Below are 22,099 nucleotides of genomic sequence, written 5' to 3' on the forward strand. Positions count from 1 at the left end.
TTATACATACGTACATAACTGCACACATACACACACTCATTAACTTCCATACACTTATATATATTTCCACATATATGTAAGCTTACATACATATGGTTCCATTCATACATAAATACGTATATGCATACATATAGGGATACACATACACACACTTATGTAAGTATGTATACATGCATACATATATAAATATATATGTATATATATATATATATATACATATATACATATGTATAAATATATATATATATGTATGTATGTATATATATATATCACTTTATATACCCATATCCATACACATGCATACGTCTATACACAAATGTCTAAATATACACGCGCACAGCACACACAACATAGATACAGACAGAAAAAGTACATACCTACTCACACACACACACACACAGACTCACACACGTACACACACGCCCGAGCACACACACACACACACACATGCGCACACACCTAAATACATAATCTATTCTACAACAGAAGAGATTATGCAACACAAGTTCTTTTTTCCTTCTATTTTCTTCAATGCTGAAACAGAACAGAAATCTGTTAATGTTTCTTAATGTCTTCTAATTAATTCTAGGAATCAACTGGAATTTCATAACATTTATTTTATTTTGAATTATTTGCATCTTTAATGTTTTTCTTCTTCATGCCTTTACAATAGTAATATCCTTCATTTTCTGTTCTATTCTAAAACTGCTGCGAAAATTCATACTATTAATTTTTCGTTTTCTTTTTACATTTTTAGGGTAGGGTGATGTTATGTTTAACTGGAAAACCTTTTACAATCTGACAGCTATAATTAATGTGTCCAGAACAATTTCTCGCTAATCATTAATATTTTCGTAGTGTATTTTCATGCAAAGCAAACGCAAAAGTTTAGCTGGTTGCTTAATTGTTCGATGTACACAATAGTTTAACTAACATTTGTGAAGAAGAGAACCTACATCGGCTTAAATAGTGGCACTTATAATAAAAGATTGCATGACCCGGACAATAAATATATATGAATCGACGTTAACGTTTGTGACACAAAACTTCTTTATCGTTGCATAGTAAATGTAGAGCAAAGGACAAGCAGAGAGACCGTTAATAAATGTATAAATTTATAGACTTGTGTCTCTTATGCCATTGTGTTCCTCTCGAAACAGATAAGAGACATTGCAGAAATATATATTTGTAAATTACTGTCTCTTTTCTGCAACGTTTCTGATAAGAGCTTCATCCGTGGCAAACAGAAGTAACAGAGTATGAGATAAACTCCATAAATATACATATATATGTTCCATCGGTCTCTCTCTACTTCCGGTCACTTGAACAATGTAGCTACACACGTTCAGTCCAGGAATGGAAACTAAAATGTTACGAACATGAGAGCAACAGCCTAACCACTAAGCTACTCATCACGACAATATATATTTTATCTTTTATTTTTTACTTGTTTCACTCATTAGATAGCAGCCATGATGGTGCACCGCCTTGAAGAATTTTTGTCGAATACATAGACCCCCTAGTATTTATTTTTTAAAGCCTAGTACTTATTTTATCGGTATCTTTTACCGAACCTCTAAGTCACAGTGACGTAAACACACCAGCGCTGACCGTCAAGCGGTAGTGGGGTGGGGCAAATACAAGCACAAAGACACACACACACACATATATATATATATATATAAATATGTGTATACGTATGTATGGTGTGAGTGTATGTGTGTATGGAGTGACAGAAAAAAGGGGAGAGAGAGAGAGTTGGCGACTACTATCTGCTCTCTGTGAACGTATTCGAGACAAAGCCTTCATCAGCGGGATATAAAATACACATTGTAAAAGAAAGAGGCGACAATAAATACCTGTTTATAGACTTATGTCGCTGATCTCCGTTCATTCTGTAAAGATATTGTTTAAAGATTTATTCCCACGGCATACAAACATATCTCACTCCTTCCCCGCTCTCCCTTTCAGATACAGACACACACACACGACGCGCGCGAGCATGCATGCACGCATGAACACATATACATACTGATACATGCAAATATATATACAATCAGGCCCATAAATACTAAGAATATAATTAACGCTTACACGTACAAGCACAAGCAGACGCATAAGAATACGCACGCATAACCACATCCGTAAATACACATAGACTGATGCACAGAGACGCAAACACACACTCACACATATGCATACATACACATGCGCACGCATGCACAGTTACAAACAGACACACAGACTTTGCAACAAATGCACAGCGCATATAAACACACACACACACACATACGCGCGCATACACACGCACTAATATACGAAGCGACATAAAACATTTCAGAGTCACATAAACAAGCATAGAAACACTCGGAGAAAGAGAGAGGGAGAGAGAGAGAGAGAGAGAGAGAGAGAGAGAGAGGGAGAAAGGGAAAGAGGTGAGGAGGGGGAGTGCTAGACACTTGTCTTGTTGAATTCTTATGATTATAATTCTTCAAATGCGATTGTTTGACAATTTCAACTGTAAGTGGTTCTGGCAACGCAGCAATTCTTGCAAATCTCATAAACCAACGATTACTTCTGCGACTTCTAAACGGATTAGATTAGAGAATTCTTTCTTCTCTACTACTACTTTCAAGTGCAGTTAAGGAAATGCGTTCCACTGGAAACGGCTGCCTCGTTGATAATCTCTGCTGTACCCCCAGAGACGAACATGCTCTCTCACCACCACCAGTAATACTACTTACGAGAACAACATCTCCGGTCGCAATCACCACGAAGAGCAGCATCGTCATGTGTTGATTTATTTTTCTTTCTTAACCCGGTATCTCGCTTATCGCTGTTAAAGGAGGCAAACGGATGTGATTTGAGAGAGATATCGTTAGCAAAGTCAACCATTCGAGCAGACACTGCTTTGTTAACACAGAATGCAGTTCATGTTGTTATTGGTGGTATTGCCGCTGCTGCTGCTACTGTTGCTGCTGTTGCACTTGTTGTAGTTGTTGTTGTTGTTGTTCTAGAGATCCGAGCAAGTTTTGATTGAACAGACCTATATGTTATGGCATTTGTTACACCCAGTAGCTAGAAATTATAGCCCAGTCTCTCGCAAATTTTATCATTACCTCTTTAAACAGATATACATACGTACATATATATTATATATATATATATATATATATATATATATATATATGTATGTATGTATGTATGTATGTATGTACATGTATATACCAACATACATGCACATATGTATGTGTGTATATGTGTGTTAGAATCCATGTATGTACATATATGTATATATATATATATATATATATGTATATGTATATGTATGTATGTATGTATGTATGTATGTATGTATGTATGTATGTATGTATGTATGTACTTATGTACGTACGTACTCATGATTGTGCGGAGGCAAGTGGTTTGGTGAGAAGAGACCTGCACTCATGATCGTAATATACTGGTTTCGATTCCTAGACCGGGTATGCGATATGTCCTTGAATAAAACTCTTTTCACGTTGCGCCGGGCCACTTAGCTGGCAAAAATTAGTGATCCGGCGACTGATCCGGTCATCTCAAAGAGATTTTACCATCCAAATTCCCCTGTTATATCCAGGGCTTCAGTGAAAAACCAAAGATGTTAGTTTCCCTTAGATGGATATGTGTGTACAAATGTTCGTGTATGGGAAAAGATTGAACAAATTCCATTCAGAATAACATCAATTGTTTCTCATACAAGAATATTCATATATATATATATATATATGCAAGAAGTAATGCAGTACGATCGTTTCATGGAACTCCATTTAATTGAACAATGCAATCATTACATCATTTAAAATGCAGAGCAATCTTCAGCTGCACAAAGACATAGAATGTAATTAAATTAGAACAGATGGACACATTAGTATAATTATGCCTAAAATCTCCGAGAAGTTAAGCAGATAGACATAGAACATGCTGACTCACTCCAGCATAGAAGTTACAAAGTTTTCAAGAAGATATACATTGTTATAGACTCTGCCTGTCACTGACTTTTTTTGTTTTGTTTTCATGGGGTCAGTTTTAATTTATAGACTAGTTTATCAAATCCCTTGTACATCTAAGGCTGAGAGAATAGAGGACCGTATCTGTTAGGGGTAGGGCTGAGGGAGCAGACAGACATCATAGTTGGTATAGTCATAAAAATGGACATTTATAAGAAGCAATGTCATATATATATATATATATATATATATATATACATACATTTCTTCCCCTCTTTTCATCATTTGCAACCGTTAATCTCGACACCATTTTTTCTCTCTCCTCTCTCTTTCTCCATTATTTCTTTTTCTTCCTCTCATCACTTTCTGTCGAAGAGTGTAGGCTCGAAACGTCACAGACTTTTCCATTATTCCTGAGCGTCAAACGAACTCATTTACTTGTTGTTTCCTCACCTGTTTTTTTTTTTCTGTATAATTTGAACCCCCCTACACACACACACTCACACACAGAGAAAAGTGAGAGAGGAGCAGAGAGTCAGAGTCATATAAACACACTCACACATATATATATATATATATTATATTGCTTGTGTGTGCTTAACATTTATGGGTGTATGTTATACAATGAATATACATTATCCGTTTCAGAACTCTATGGGAAATATAGAATACATACAAATAAATATATTAATATCAACAAAGATAGACAAGTACTCAGAGGTTTTGCCGTATAAATTCGCTGATAACCAGAGGAACCAAACAGCGAAAATAATAAGGAACTGTTATTCCTCATGATATTATAATATTTATATACTGAAATATGAAGGTAATATCGAAAGATAGATATAGGGCTTTCCTTTCAAATACGCCGCTGGCACTCTATGGGGAACACGGAATAAATTATTGTTTCAGCTAAACAGAAACGAATGTATAGCCTTATCTGGAGCCAAACGTGTTCGGTTGGTACTAGTAAATATCAGTAGGATCTAATGTCACATAGTTAATATACTAGTTGTGTAGTAAAGTAACTTGCTTCTTAACCACGTGGTTCGGGTTCAGTATCATTGAGTGCCACTTTTGGCATGTGTGTTCTACTGTAGTCCCTGGCCCATCAAATCTTTGTAAGTGAATTTGGTAGATGGAAACTGAAAGGATCCTACCATTTATCTATATCTGAATATAATATCTATATAATCCTACCTACCTATCTATGTGGCTCTGTGTACATATATATATATATATATACATACATACATATACATATATATATATATATATACATACATACATATATGTACATGCCTACATATATATGTATATATACGTGTATATATGGGTACAGGACATCAAAAAATGTAGAACACAGTGAGAAACGAAAACATAAAGACAAAAACATAGAAAACGAACTTTTTTTTGCAAACAACGAAAAAAAAAACAGAGATACGAGACATGCAACATAAAGAATATTCCCCTTCATCAGTTGTCCCTGTTTCATCTACTCCGCGTTTCATATATATATATATATATATACACGCGCGCACGCGACGGATTTTGTTCAGTTTTCGTGAACCAAATCCCCTTGCAAGACTTTAGTTGACTCTAGGCTATAGAAGAAGATACTTTCCCAACGTGCTACGCAGTGGAATTGTACCTGGAACCTTGTGGTTGGGAAGCAAACTCCTTACCATACATCCACGCCGGCGGCTACAGACACACACACTCGGGGGGGGGGGGCATAAAAAGTGTGGTGGGAGGAAAACACTTGAGAACGTAGCTTAGATTCTGCATTATTGTGAAAGATGTTTTTCATTTTACATTAATGCAGACAAGTAAATAATATATTTGCTATTAAATATAATAATAAAATATATTTACATGTTTAAGTTACGAAACAATTTGTCGTGATATTAAAACTTTTTCATTGTTAAATAAAACTTCATCAAATCATTTCTCTATTATTTATAACTTTGTACACTCCTCACGTTTTCTCTTGTATTGTACTACATGTTTTATAGAATGATACATTAAGGAGCATTTTTTACGAGTACTACTGAATTACATGAATACATTCACATGCACACGTGTGTTTGTGTGGAGGGTGTATGTGTGTGTATCTATGTGTATGTACCTTTGTATTTTCCTTTCACCACCGCTTGACAGTCAGTGTTAGTTTCTTTTTCTATGTTCCCGTCAGCTAGCGTTTCGGCTTCAGAGACCGATGGAAGAAATACAAGGCTTCGAGTCGGTGCACCAGCATGGCCGTTGTCCAATGACTGAAACAAGTAAAAGATAAAAGATACAAATGCAGCTAGCTATTCCATATGCCACCTTCTCTCCCGTCTTTTTATTCGTGTTATGCTTTTATTATTTTATGAATTATAACATTGTGTCTTTTTAAATATTGTTTTACAGCTCCTTACTGAATCCCGGTTTTGCGCCATCGATAAAATCAAAACGATCGGAAGTATTTATATGGGCGCCGTTGGTCTAATGCCTACATTAATGATTGAGGTAAGCATATATCATTAAACATGTCCTTCTTTATTTGTGTGTGTGTGTGTGTGTAGATCTGTGTGTATATTGCTGTGTGTTTGAGACGGTAAGTGTAGGAGTGACTGTGCGGTAAATAATATAGGCGTAGGAGTGGCTGTGTGGTAATTAGCTTGCTTACCAACCACATGGTTCCGGGTTCAGTCCCACTGCGTGGCACCTTGGGCAAGTGTCTTCTACTACAGCCTCGGGCCGACCAAAGCTTTATGAGTGGATTTGGTAGACGGAAACTGAAAGAAGCCCGTCGTATATATGTATATATATTTATGTATGTGTGTATATATGTTTGTGTGTCTGTGCTTGTTCCCCGAACACCGCTTGACAACTATTGGTGGTGTGTTTACGTCCCCGTAACTTAGCGGTTTGGCAAAAGAGACCGATAGAATAAGTACTAGGCTTACAAAGAATTAGTCCTGGGGTCGATTTGCTCGACTAAAGGCGGTGCTCCAGCATGGCCGCAGTCAAATGACTGAAACAAGTAAAAGAGTAAAAGAGTATGTGTGCATGTTGTGAATTCGCGTGCTTGAGTTTATATGTTTCGGTAGCATTGTCATCGTCTGTTACTAAGTGGCAATTCGACCGTTTTTACTTTCTGAGTTGAAATTCCGACTGTGTCTTTCATCTTCTCAGATTCGATAAAATAAATAGCAGTTGAGTACTGGGGGTCGATGTAACCGACCAGCCACCCGCCCACCTCCACCACTGCCCTAACTTGCGCGTTTTGTGCCAAAATACGAAACCAATATTTCAGGTTCTTTAACGGTGGCGAGCTGGCAGAAACGTTAGCACCCTGGGCAAAATGCTTAGCTGTATTTCGTCTGTCTTTACGTTCTGAGTTCAAATTCCGCCGAGGTCGACTTTGCTTTCATCCTTTCGGGGTCGATAAATTAAGTACCAGTTACGCACTGGAGTCGATGTAATCGTCTTAATGTCTTTGTCTATCCTTGTTTGTCCCCTCTATGTTTAACCCATTATGGGTAGTAAAGAAATAAGGCGGCGAGCTGGCAAAAACGTTAGCACGTCGGGCGAAATGCTTAACGGCATTTCCTCTGTCTTTACGTTCTGAGTTCAAATTCCGCCATGGTCGACTTCATCACTTACGGGTCGATAAATCAAGTACTTGTTGCTTATGGGAGTTGATCTAATCGACTAGTGTCCTTCCCCCTAAATTTGGGCCCTTGTGCTTAGAGAAGAAAAGAATCTTTAACCTGCCGGGAAAATTGCTTAACGTTACTTCGCCCGTCTTTACGTTCTAAGTTCAAATTCCGCCGAGGTCGACTTTGCCTTTCATCCGTCGGGGTCGAAAAAGTAAATACCAGTTGAAAACTCAACTGGCCTTGTGCCAAAATTTGAAATCAATATTTCTAGAGTTTTGAGTTCAATACCTCCTCAGAACTACGTGTTGGAGTCCCTGTTGTGTTTCCTTCTGTGAATTTGGGATCCTCCAATCGGTAGAAGGATGTTTGAATCGAGTTGGCCCATTAAACTTTCGTACCACGAAATGAAAAGGATGTTCTCAGTGTTGCTCATCTAATATAAAGTGATTCAAAATTATCTTAATTTAATGAATACACAACACATGTACATATATACAGTTATATATATCTATACGTTTATGTGCGAATATTTACATATACACGTATATACACGTAGATATGTGTGAGTGTGTGTGCGCGTTTGTGTGTGTCTCTGTGTGTGTGTGTGTCTTGGCATTTGTGTTCTCCGACACCGCTCTACAAGCAGTGTTGGCTTGAATACGTCACCGTAACTTAGCGGTTCAGCATAAAGGCCCGAGAAGGCAAATACCAATCTTTTAAAAAATTAAGTACTGTGGCTGATTGTTTGAATAAACCCTTTAAGGCGGTACTCCAGTATGGCCGCATTCAAAGAGTGAAACAAGGAAAAAATAAAATATAAAAGTTGTGTGTGTGTGTGTGTTTTCGTGGTGTGTGTGTATATATATTCGATATGTGTAAGTGTGTGTCTTTGGTGTGTGTGTGTGTGTGTTCGCTCTGTGTGTGTGTGTTTTCACGGTGTGTGTGTGTATATATATTCGATGTGTGTAAGTATGTGTATTCGGTGTGTGTGTGTGTGTGTGTGTTTTGGTGTGTATGTGTGTGTGTTCGAGGTGTGTGTGTATGTGCAGTGCATACATATGCACAATTATCTGTGTTTATGTGTGTGCATATACAAATTAACAAAGCAAAATTTCTACAATTCCTTAATATATACATGAGAGCGTGTCCAAAGTGTATATATTTGTGTTATGCGTGCGTAAGTATGTATGCAGAGAGAAAAAGTAAGAGAGGTGGTGTAAGGAGACCCATGTAATGTGTAACATGTAATTCAATCATTTTTCTTAACAAACTTGTGGATTTCTTGTAATCATCGACTTAAACAAAATAAATTAGTTTGTGAAATTAATTGAAAGCATTAAATAAAGATTGTAATCCTATTTCTCCCCCCCTCTCCGTCTCTCTCTCCCCTCCTTTCTTTCTCTCCCCTTCTTTATCTGTCTCTCTCTCTCTCCTCTCTCTCTCTCTCTCCTTCTCTTCTCCTTCTCTCTCTCTCTCCTTCTCTCTCTCTCTCTCTCTCTCATCAATCTCTCTTCTTTTCTTTGACTTGGACATTTCCAAACTAATGGCTGGAGGTGCATTCCGGATTAAACATTCAAACCCCAGGTGTAAAACAAAGAAAAATGGAATTGGATGTCTACAGGGAATGATCGTTACGCAAATACACAAACGTAATTAAAATAGCGACAGTAGTTCTATAATCTTCCAGATTAAGGAATGATAATTCTTGAAAATATCATAATACGATCTGAATGTATGATATCTAAATAGATTTGTTGATTAATTTTCTGTTAAAATGTGATAAAAATACTGTATTCCTCAAGATAGTCATGTAAACGTGATGTTGTTGATTATAATGATAATTGACTTGGTGTCTTTTTAAAGCGATGATGATGTCGATGATGATGAGGAGGAAGAACAGAAATGATAATGCTAAAACTGAACAGGAATGATAATGCTAAAACTATCTTCCAGTATTGCTACACTACCTCCTGAAGTGAAATAACTAAATAGAGAGCAAGGGATTTTTGTATGGTCACGTAATTTTGTTATCCAATATGAAATGATAATAATAATAATAATAATATAATAATAATAATAATATCTCAGCGAAAGAGTTTGACAAGCTCAGAAAATATAAAGACCTACTCATTGAAATTGAGAAAATGTGGCATCTCAAGGCGGTTACAATACCAGTGATCGTAGGAGCACTAGGAATGATCAAGAAGGGAACCGAAATTATATGAGAATGATCCCTGGCTTACCATCCTGCAAGAAGTGCAAAAGATTGTCTTAACTGGTACATCACACGTATTGAGAAGAGTATTGTCGATGTGAGAACTGTTGCTGCTCATGTATTTTAATATAACTTAAAAAAAAAAAAAATGAACGAACTATTGAGTTTGGTTTAATGGCCTACCAATGTATACTATGAGTTTCTTTGCCCTAGGAGTCGGGAAGACACTCGGCAAGAAATGGAAGCAAATTTGAAAGAAGAAAAAAAGTAATAATAATAATAATAATAATAATAATAGCCTTGATGCAGTACCAGACAGTGGTTCTCGTGACTTCTTCTGATCTTAACTGATTGGAAGTGTTATCATGTACATTGTTTTGTCTTAGTATAAAAGATGGGTTACAGCAAATATTCTGCTCAATACCACAGATTTGCTTGTCAGTTGTTTGACCTTAACCAGTTGAGCATGTCCCTTAGCGGCTGACGATATGTGCATCTCTGATCACAAGCAGAAGTAGTGGGGAGCACCATAGACATGTGTTGTGAATGATTCTTTAGGGTTTGAATAATTCACCCCTCAAAACATGAGTGTTTCGTTCATCGTCTTTAAACAAACCTTATTCAGGGACCTTCTTAGCGGCATGGGCTACTCGGATTGAGTAGAATTCTAACTGGACCTCTTGTGGAAGGTCATATGCTGTATAAACTAATGGGGAAAATACTCGAAGTTTTATAATGTAGTAATATATCCAGTCTTATAATAAATTCCGTTCTGTATTTACATATTACGTGTCTCTGCGAAAAGAGATAACTCTAATTGTATGAGAGTTTTGTCTCTTTGTTAGTATTACTGTAAACACTGAATCATATTTGTTTCTTTTTCCGATTCATATTTCAATATGAAGTTTGTTACAATGTGCGAATATCTACATTTGACATTAAGCATAGTTCTCTTTATTTTATGATTTCACCATTCCCTATACATTTAAATTAGGAAAGCAAAATTAGTAACAGCACGGGTATGCTAGCATTCTTCTGTGTTTGCACCTTAAATTATTTGATGTTAATAAACTTTTTATGTTTCTATAACTTACCCAGGATACAGACGCTTCTGTTACACACTACTTATCCATTTTGATCGAATTTATAATGGGTATGAAAGAAAAACTGAAGAACATCAACGAAAATTCTTACAATAATTTCATGCTGAAAATCGGTAAGTTGTTAATTATGTGGAAATATTTATATTTATGTTAAAAATATATATATTAGCGACCGAGGCAGTATTTTTAACCAAGGGTTAATATCTATCCCTACTTTAAACGTGTTCCATTAGACCAAACTATTGGGTTGTCCGCAAAGTTCGTGCCGATTTTTAAAGGAAAGAAAAAGGTCAATAAATACTTGCCATTACATTTTTAATCAACCAAATATGAACTATTTTGTTGCACAATACTTCTCCATCTTTCCTTAACTTGAAAATACCCTCTTCCCAGAATTGGGGTGGTTTCATAGCAAAGAATTCATCAAGATATCTTTTTACATCATCCAAGTAATTGAAATTTTTACCATTAAGACTATTCTGCAGAGACCTGAATAAGTGGAATCAGCAATATCTGGTGAATATGGAGGGCGGGGTAACACATCCCAGCCAAGCCGCAGCAATTTTTGTCTAGTTCCCACAGCATCAAGTGCCGAAAATTAACTTTGTTATCTTCCATTTTAAAGGGTTACAGAATTAACACGGGTTATAGGAACATAAACCTTCTTCCACAAAAAGATAGCTTAAACTGTGCTCTAAATAGAGGTGTAGTCAAATCCTATTTTATGGACTCTACCATGTTCTAAAATAAGTCGAAAGGTAAGCTACTATAAATCGGTACGAATCCACGTTTAAAGTGGAGATAAATATTTTGGTTGTGTGCGAGAAAATAGAAAGCGAAAATCCAGGGGGAAAAAGTTATCTCAAACCAAAGGCAGGTAAGACATATAAAGAGGGACCAACTTTTCCACGAGACTGCATAAAGGGTATTGTTCTTTAAATAACCAACGAAGAACTAATGAAACAACTGAAAGAATGAACCCGTTTGGTATCCTTTTCTTTATCATGACTGGGAGATATTGGGTGGGTCCTGATCTAAATAAAAAAAGTGATGTCTTCTCTCTTGTTTACATATATTTTTCTATGTATTTTTATCAATAGTTATTTGTATTTTTATCTAAACTTTTAATATATAGGGAGAGTTTACGAAAAAAACAAAAGACGAAGACAGGTGGTGTACAAAACAAACAGATGTATTAGTATAACGCTCAGGAATAGAAAAAGTCTTTTACGTTTCGAGCCTACGCTCTTCTACAGAAAGGGACACAGAAAAAACAAGGAGAGAAAAAATGTGTGTAGTGGCTAACGATCTATCATGGCGAATATACCTTAATATAGTTTGTAACATTCCTCTCTTTCTCAACCTGATTTTAGACAACTTCCTGAGTACCATAGCACTACCCCTGACCTCTTTGTAACACATTATTACAATAAGCAAATGGGTAATTATGACAAATAAGGCGATAAAATTTTATTAAAACATAATTCATACTAATAGGATAGTTGTTCGATATATGTTCTGTAATATTTACTCTTACTGTTATAATTATTTTTTTTAATATTAGGAGTCAATGTGGGCCCTGTTGTAGCGGGTGTAATCGGCGCCAGAAAACCCCAGTATGATATTTGGGGTAATACTGTAAATGTTGCCAGCCGAATGGAAAGTACCGGCCGTCCAGACCATATTCAGGTAAGTTGATTGGTTCTATCTTAACTTTGTAATTTCTAATACATCATCTAAATACTCCATTAAATACCCTCGCTATCACTGGCCGTAAACTGAAGAGTTCGCTAAAAATTTACTAAATTTAATTCCAAGAACAGAGATATTTCGCAGGAATATTTATTGATAATTTGGGAACAACAAACTATTATACGAGTAGATGACTTCAATGTGGTTGTTTCTACATTGTTTCCGCGGAACCACCAAAACTATTGGAGACCATTTTCAAGTGTTATTAGCACAGTCTTTGCCACAATCGCTATCTCAAAGTTGCATTATTCTAAATAAATTATTTTGCAACTCATTCGTCTTTTCATATTCCAAATTCAATTGACATCAGTTATATTTGCAGCTTCAATGTAAACAGTAAACTAGCAAAAACAGTCGACATGGTCGTTTCCTCTGAAGGGATGAAATACTAAGAAAAAGGCGGCGAGCTGGCAGAAACGTTAGCACGCCGGGCGAAATGCCTAGCGGTATTTCGTCTGTCGTTACGTTCTGAGTTCAAATTTGCCGAGGTCGACTTTGCCTTTCAGCCTTTCGGGATCGATAAATTAAGTACCAGTTACGCACTGGGATCGATGTAATCGAATTAATCCCTTTGTCTGTCCTTGTTTGCTCCCTGTATGTTTAGCCCCTTGTGGGCGATAAAGACATAAGAAATACTAAGAAATAATTCATCACTCATTTTGCGATCTGTCGCATACTAATTTTCCTTGTGATGGCGGGAATATGGAGCTTCTTGTCAATTTCCAACAAACGTTCACTCTGTTAAAGAAAGCTGACAGAGCTTGTCGCGGGTGCTTTCTTCATTTTGAAATGGAGTCACATAACTACAGCTTACTATGAATATGAAGCTGGAGAAACGAAAACATCTTAACTGGGCTGGTTTCTTGCTTCATTTTCGCGAAATTAGTGAACAATAGGCGCAGGAGTGGCTGTGTGGTAAGTAGCTTGCTTACAAACCACATGGTTCCGGGTTCAGTCCCACTGCGTGGCACCTTGGGAAAGTGTCTTCTACTATAGCCTCGGGCCGACCAAAGCCTTGTGAGTGGATTTGGTAGATGGAAACTGAAAGAAGCCCGAAGTATATAAGTATATATATATATGTGCGTGTGTATGTTTATGTGTCTGTGTTTGTCCCCCTAGCATTGCTTGACAACCGATGCTGGTGTGCTTATGTCCCTGTCACTTAGCGGTTCGGCAAGAGAGACCGATAGAATAAGTACTAGGCTTACAAAGAATAAGTCCTGAGGTCGATTTGCTCGACTAAGGTGGTGCTCCAGCATGGCCGCAGTCAAATGACTGAAACAAGCAAAAGAGTAAAGAATAAAGAGTAAACGGTAACAATGAAAGATTCTGGTTGCAATATTGAGTTTCCAAATGGTGTTGAAGTTATATTCAATGAACATGAAATGATGAAGGATGAAAATCTGACAAAGTACGAAAAGATGGGTAAAGACCCCCTTCGGTCATGAATGACCATGGGATTGCACCTAGAAAGTTACCCTCCTAGACACAAGTCCGGGCAAGGTTGTTTATGGAAGACCAGCAGTCGCCCATGCATACCAGCCTCCCCTCTCCACGCCACCAGTGTTATCCAAGGGAAAGACAAAGGTCGATACAGCTTGGCACCTGTGACGTCGCAACTCATTTCTACAGCTGAGTGAACTGGAGCAACGTGAAATAAAGTGCTTTGCTCAAGAACACAACACGCAGCCCGGACCGGGATTCGAGCTCACAACCTCACGATCGTAAGCTCGACGCTCTAACCACTGAGCCATACTAGTCTTTGTAGTAAAAAATTCAGATTCACAAACTGAACTCCTGTACAAACTTTCCTGTGGATAAAATCATGCTGTCGCAGCCAATCATCACTTTTCTCGTATTCCAGATTTCGCTGAACAGCACTAATCCATCTAATAATATCGATGATTTCTCTAAATATGGAAATTACTAATATATTTAATGGAGAAGAAGTCACATACAAAAGATTTAATCCCTGTGTCAATAAAGATCTCTAAAACTATCCAAAAAGCATGCGAAACTTTTATGGAATGTCCCGTTTCGCATGCTTTTGCCTTGTATAAACGAGTGTGTTGCCTCTGTTTCAATTTTCAACAAAGCAAATATTTGAATAACCTATTCCCATGAACGCATCGGTGTAATAATATAAACCATTTCATTGTGTCAGAAGTTAAACTCCGATTTTCTGTCTTCGTTCAACGATTCACTCTTACTCAGATGTTGTTTTGAGCTCGAGTATCTTTCGCAGACAGTAAAAAAAAATCTTAATATCATTCCTTGGGTTATATAACAGAACCACACACGGAATTTTGGCATTCGTGATTCCATGTTCAGTAAATAAAATCTCATCTGCTTTATTGTCCTATAGAAAGTCCTATGTTGCTCAGTTAAAAACTAAACCAGATGCTGCAGTATTCTAACTATATAGGCGTAGGAGTGGCTGTGTGGTAAGTAGCTTGCTTACAAACCACATGGTTCCGGGTTCAGTCCCACTGCGTGGCACCTTGGGCAAGTGTCTTCTGCTATAGCCACGGGCCGACTAAAACCTTGTGAGTGGATTTGGTAGACGGAAACTGAAAGAAGCCCGTCGTATATATGTATATATATATATATATATATATATATATATATATATATATATATATGTATGTGTGTGTATATGTTTGTGTGTCTATGTTTGTCCCCGCCCCCAACATCGCTTGACAACCGATGCTGGTGTGTTTACGTCCCCGTAACTTAGCGGTTCGGTAAAAGAGACCGATAGAATAAGTACTAGGCTTACAAAGATTTGGGGTCGATTTGCTCGACTAAAGGCGATGCTCCAGCATGGCTACAATCACATAACTGAAACAAGTAAAAGAGTAAAAGAGAGAGTAAAGAGTCTAAAAACAAAAAACTTCGAAGTCTCAGTCAGCTTTCCTTCGTAAAATGACAAAATATTCTTTATACACCTACTAAAAATTTTTTGCATTCCTGTTTGAATCATTTATGTACAATTACAATAGTTTCAAACGTTCACACAAGGTCAGCAAGTTAGGGGGAGGGGTAAGTCAATTATATCGACCCCTTTGGTCTAGTGGAGCTAATTTTAGCGACAGCAAAAAGATGAAAGGCAAAGTCGACCTCGGCGGAATTTAAACTTCGACCGTAAAGACGGACAAAATATTGCTAAGCATTTTGTCCGCCTTATGTATGATTATAATAACAAGCACACCTTAATAGTGGATCGCATGTGTGTTTGTGCTTTTCGAACGAACTATAATTCTTTACTCCCTAATTATTTCTCATTTTATTTCCTCTTTTACAGGTCACAGAAGAAGTATACATGGCCCTTAAAGATGTTTATGACTTCAAATGTCGCGGTCGGATAACAGTCAAAGGTAAAGGTGACATGGTTACCTATTTCGTGATGGGACTTAAAGGATCTGCTTCGAAGTATAGTCCCTGTAGCACTGCAGAAAGCTTATCCAAATCTAGATCCCCGTCAAGAGATTTCAAGGAGAACGCGCCACTTGTACCACAAAGTCTCAGTGTTAGCAAAGACCTCGACCGACAAGGGTCTCAAAAATCACAAGGAAAATCTCAATCCGTTTACGGTTCAATTAATATTGAACGAAAACCAAGCTTAGATTCTCTAAGGGGTCCGAACGGTACTCCTACGAGCAGCCTGAATAAGAAAAGAAAAAATAGCACTGAGAGTCCAAGAGATTCGTCCGTTCGTAATCCATTGCGGAAACTGAGTAGTTCGTCTTTGACGAGTTGTATAACCGCTGATGTGTCTTACGGTTGCGTCGATTCTCCTGAACTACCAACAGTGCATTATATGAACGTTAAGATGCAGAACAACGGCAATGCAAATATAGACAATGTTCATAGTCCAACAATTCAAAACGAAATGTTTGACCAACTTAAATCTAATACAGAACCAGAACTGGTCGAACGATCAGTGCAGCATCGAAGCTGTCCGCGACAAAATTTGTCTCCTGAAAGTGCAAAGAGCAGCACCAGTAAATCAGCGCCGCCACATCCAAGAGACAAAGTGTCAAAGATACCATCTCCCTCCAGATCCTCTAATATGCCACAAGCAACATCATTGCCTGCTGTAACAGGATCGTCAGCCATTCGGAAATGTCTTCGTACGTCGACATCACCAACTCAGACGGAAGACTATTACGAAACAGGACCAATATTAGAGGAAATACCAGAAAGCGAAATTTTGGCAATGAATTGTATGTTAAAGGAACTGGGAGAGGTCGTAGATGAGACACAGAACGGTAGAGACAATAAAAGAAAGCAATCTCAACGTTCATTAGCGAAAAATAATAAACAATCTGGCGGTCACCTCCAAAGTCCTCAAAGTCCTGAATATGACAAAAATACAAGGAAACAACAGATCCCATCTGGCGCCAAATCCCCTCCAGCAAGACTGGATAAAAACACAGTGACTCCGCAGCCGATGTCATTGGATTCCATACCGTTGATACAAAAACCGAAACCACTGATATGTGATAGTCGTCGAACATCCTCAACAAGATCCAAATTAGCACCTTCTAATTTACCTAAAGCTTCGTCCATTCTTGCGAGTATTGACGGTAAAAATATGTCTATATTACCGGCTGCAGTTGTAAAAGTAGATAACGAAGAAAACCAAAAGATTAGCCTAATGCGTTCCCCGTCAGAGAAGACACGGGGGAAACCAGAATCCAATGGTCCTTCAGATAAAAGAAGAAAGTCTGATGGTACCATTCCGAGTTTGAACACTGCTGATAGCAATGTAAAAAAGATTCCGTCTGTAGGAGTTTGTAACCCAGTGGTTGTTCAGTCCCAGACAGAACCATGTTTTCTAAATACAACTTCAGACGATGAATTAGAATCTGTCTCTTCCAACCAGTCTTCAGTTGTACTACTGAAACCAATAGAACTGAAGGTCAAATCTGGTATTAGACAACCATTTACACGACAGGTTTCGTGCCCTGAAACTCCCCCTACGTCTGTAAGGAATGCAAGGGTAGATAACTCCGTCTGTCATTCTAAATCAAGTGATACACTCAGTAGCTGCCCTTATTCTTCACCATCGACACCAAAGTTCCCTATCCGCTTACACAGTGACAATACTCAACTGAATCGCTTGTTGCACGACCTCGAGCGAGATGTTAATGATGATGATGACGGTGATGATGACGATGAAGAACATCACACTGAAAATCCAGTCAAAAAAGAACCAGTTCCATCTGAAGATTTAAAGCAACGCAAATTAAGAGCTCCTACAGGAATACCGAAGCTGTGTGTTACTCCGACTGTTGCAAAAGTCACTTCTCCATTGAAGCCAGCCACTGCTGTTGTGGCCCCAATAGGACAGAAATCCTCTTACAACAGGAGCAACATATCTAGTAAACCCCCTGTAGGAGTAACTAACATGAGAATGCCGGGACCGGCAAATGATCGGAACAAGGCTTGTGTAAACGGTAGGAGCGGAAACTTTGGTGCAAAGCCGAGAGTACTGCTAGAACCAGTAAAGCATTCACGGTTGCCGACTGCTGTGGTCAGTAATATAAAGAAAAAACGTCGGGAGAACTCTGTGGAAGAAAGTGATGAGGAACGAGTGGGTGTTTCTGTTAATCCTCAGAAGACCAAAACATCTTTCGCATGGCAACCCAGGCACCGTTCACCTCCCACAGTGAGCTCAAACGCTAAACAACGCCCTTCTGGTGGGGCTGATACAGCTGGAGCAGGTGCTAGCGGTTCTGCTAATGGTGCTGGTGGTGGAGGGGCAATTTCTCGTGTCGGTGCTGAAACAAGCACTGGTGTCACTAACAATAACAACAATAACAACAATAATATTAATCATTGCAGCAATACCAACAATACCAACAACAACAATAGCCTCCAGCAACGGATCGCGGTGAACCCGTTTCAAGTGAAACGAAGGCCCATATTCAGTATGCCTCCACGATATTGCCGTAGCTTAGATTACATCCCCAGCGACAAGGAAGATCACGTGTCGTCTAACGCTTCCTCTGCGACCGGAAGTCCTCATATAAAACACACTTATTTAATACCATATTTCGGTGGTGGTCGCAAACCCATGGCCATCGACAATATCAGCATATCGTCGTTTGCAAGCAGCAGTGAGATGTCGAAAAGTGACCCGACTCTTAATTTCGACTCCGCTTCAACAGCCTATGAGTCTGAATACGACAACTACCGACCCGGTCTGGTCAGCGATGAGGAGTTCTTTGTCTCTGATGCCATGAGTGACGTAGATTTGTTCGATGACATCAATATAGAGAACGTAACAGTCAGTGACAGCTACAGCCTTAACATACCACTTCCGCTTCCGACTCACAAAAAGATAACTAACGTTTGAATCACCATCATTTTTTAAAAAAATTATTATTTCTGATTTTCTGGAGGGGTGGGCTGATTGGGATAAGGATAGGGTTGGGAGATTCCTTTCTTACAAAAAAAAAAAAAAAGCACTTTGCTTCTCCCTTTAAATACGCTTTGCTTTTCTATGGTTTTGTTTGTTTTAATAATAAGAAGAAGTGGAGGAATGGATAAAAGGGATCTAATACCCCCGTGACCAAAATTGACAGATGAACGAGGCTTTGATTATAGAAACAAATGTGACGACAACATGAGAACGTTTTCTCCATATTTTGATTGGAGCAAGATGGACAACAAAGATTCGTCTGTTCTCACGCATTCAAAGTCGGCGACCGAGAGCTATGATAATTAAAGACTACTAGAAATGACAAGATTAGTAACAGTTACAGATATGTGATTTCTAGACAACGATAGAGAGACAGAATAGATTTAAGATCTCAGATAAAGATTGTTGAGTGATCATAAAATATAGGCAATGTAAAAATTAAGGAAGCACAAGTATTTTACAGGTATTAGAGATATAGTAATGATACTGTAGATACGGGTATGTTATCCCACAGACATGGAAATAATATAAATTTTTACATGCAGAGAATAAATATTTATTCGCGGAATTATAACCGATGTTAGCGCCAAGTAGAAGTACCTATAATGTCCCAAATGGGCACTATGTAAGTAATTTTCTAGTAGCCGAGTTTGCTACATCCTCTACTCAATAGATGGAGCAGATAAGTTCGGCGTTTGAGAGGAAGAAAGATACTGGACGAGGAGATAAAAGAGGTTGCCACAAGGAAATGGTGAATTGAAAGAGACAGTGGTGTAGAGAGTTATAGAGGGGAAATGGATTAGAGTGGAGATGAGAGGGTGATGAAAGATTTTCGAGTAAATTATAAAAAGAATAGCTTGAAGATATTTCGCTTTAATCTTTGCTAATAAGTTGAAGAATTCCTTAACTATTTATAAACCAACTTTACATTCGTTTAAAGAATTCAAAAAGATTTGCGTACTGCCTGCAGGAATTGAGAAAATGAAATCTATTAAAAACAGAGAAGAAATATTACCAGAATTACACACAGATTCATATAAATATGGTCATACGTATAAGTACATACATAGAAATAGGCACAGATGCACACATATGTATCAACTTACATCCATCCATAAGCATACACACACGTGTATATATATATATATGTGTGTGTGTGTGTGTGTGTCTGTATATATATATATAATATATATATATATATATATATATATATATACATATGTATACATACATATATTTTTATATAATATATATATATATATATATGTACGTACACATTTATACACACATTTATATTCATATGCACAAGCACATAAAGATACACAGACATACTAATATGTTGGTGGTATATAGGTAGATAAACAGTAGAATCTACCAATTTCACTCCCTCCCTTCCTATCCTGTCTCTATCTATCTCTTTCCTCCTGCATATATCACATACACACACACATATACGCAGACACCTATATATACATACATATATATATGTATATATACAGACACAAAAATATTCATAAATATATATATATAATATATATATATATATATATATATATATATACAAAAATATTCATAAATATATATATATATATATACAAAAATATTCATAAATATATATATATATATATATATATATATATATATAGGTTTTTGGGGCATATCTTCACTGCCGGCAGCTTAGCCAATATTTAGAACTAAGGGTTGTTTTTAGCCATCTTAAGAGTATATCTCCCTCTATCACTTTGATATTTAGAAGAAACTGTTTTAAATCGATAAAGAGTATAGTTCTAGTTTTATTACAATTATACAAGAAACATACGTTGAATAATACAGAAGATAAAACTCATAAAATATTTTTAAGAATATAGGGAAACGAAGGCTGGTGCTAAAACGACTTCTGATGTCACAATCGGCTTTATTGCTTTTATCCTCTAAATACATTGCAATAAAGATAATATTTCATCATTTGAAGATATGAAATGACATAGTGATTACGTTATCGAATTATCGATCAGTTAATAGGCCAGGAAAATATATTCATGTTGCAACAAAGTCCTGTCCTGTTTTTTTTTTCTTTCTGTTAAAAATAATCTTTTTGTGTTTGTTAAGTTTACTTTAAGGCTTCTTTGCTTCCAAGCTTGACATTTCAGTTCCAATCCTTGAGAGATTCGGTAATGAGAACCATATCGTTGTCATATACAGTTTCCTACGGCCAGCTGGACCTAAGCCTTTTCGTTTTTTTCCCTAGACAGGACACTCAAATTGTCTACGCTGTTTCAGTTCACCTAGCCAGAGAAGAGCTTTCATATGATGTGATTTTTTTCCTGGACATACTAGAACTAGCTCGTATTAAGTAAGAAATTTATATCACACCCGCTTTACGCATGGAGCATATTTCGACAAAAGGATTAACTTGTCGAAGGATTATAACAATACGGTTAACTTTACTAAAACTAATGTAAAGTCCAAACAATAATGTTTAGTTTTACTTGGTCTTATAAGATTTATGTTTCACAAATAGTTTTTAATCCTTTACGTGGATATAATTTCTACACCCAGACGTGTCTTTAAACAACAGAACACCGTAACAACCTCTACTTCTGAAACGCTTCCTTATTTTATTTTGCATTTTTAAATTGGGAGTCAGCCCAAACTTTAATTGGTATAGCCGCCACATTTAATGGGATTTTTCTCCGGAGAAGAATGTTCGATGATAATAAAAGGTAGCATGATAAGGAGGAGGGAGGTTGACTTTGGCTGATAGAAGTATGTGTATGTAAGTGTATGTACAAGTGTGTGTGTGTGTGTGGTGTGTGAGTGTGTGTGTGCGTGTGTGAGTGTGTATGTGTGTGTGTGTGTGTGGTGTGTGTGTGTGGTGTATTTGTAATGGGATATAATGTGTTTAATCAGCTTAAAGCAATATATTTTTTATTTATGCAACTGGGAAGTGATTCAAGACAGTGTTG

The 22,099-nt window shown here is 37.3% G+C and overlaps 1 protein-coding gene across 1 annotated transcript in view; it reads left to right on the plus strand.

Moving 5' to 3' along the window:
- Nucleotides 1-19,317, plus strand: part of LOC115219753 — a 116,095-nt gene extending 96,778 nt beyond the window's left edge. The window contains exons 12-15 of the mRNA XM_036509469.1: nt 6,399-6,497; nt 10,947-11,064; nt 12,516-12,640; nt 16,008-19,317. Of these exons, the coding sequence (XP_036365362.1) occupies nt 6,399-6,497; nt 10,947-11,064; nt 12,516-12,640; nt 16,008-19,067 (3,402 nt within the window). The 3' untranslated portion in view covers nt 19,068-19,317. The remainder of the gene's footprint in view (nt 1-6,398; nt 6,498-10,946; nt 11,065-12,515; nt 12,641-16,007) is intronic.
- Nucleotides 19,318-22,099: the final 2,782 nt, after the last annotated feature.

Source organism: Octopus sinensis, linkage group LG15 (genome assembly GCF_006345805.1).
Source record: "Octopus sinensis linkage group LG15, ASM634580v1, whole genome shotgun sequence".
Taxonomy (NCBI): domain Eukaryota; kingdom Metazoa; phylum Mollusca; class Cephalopoda; order Octopoda; family Octopodidae; genus Octopus; species Octopus sinensis.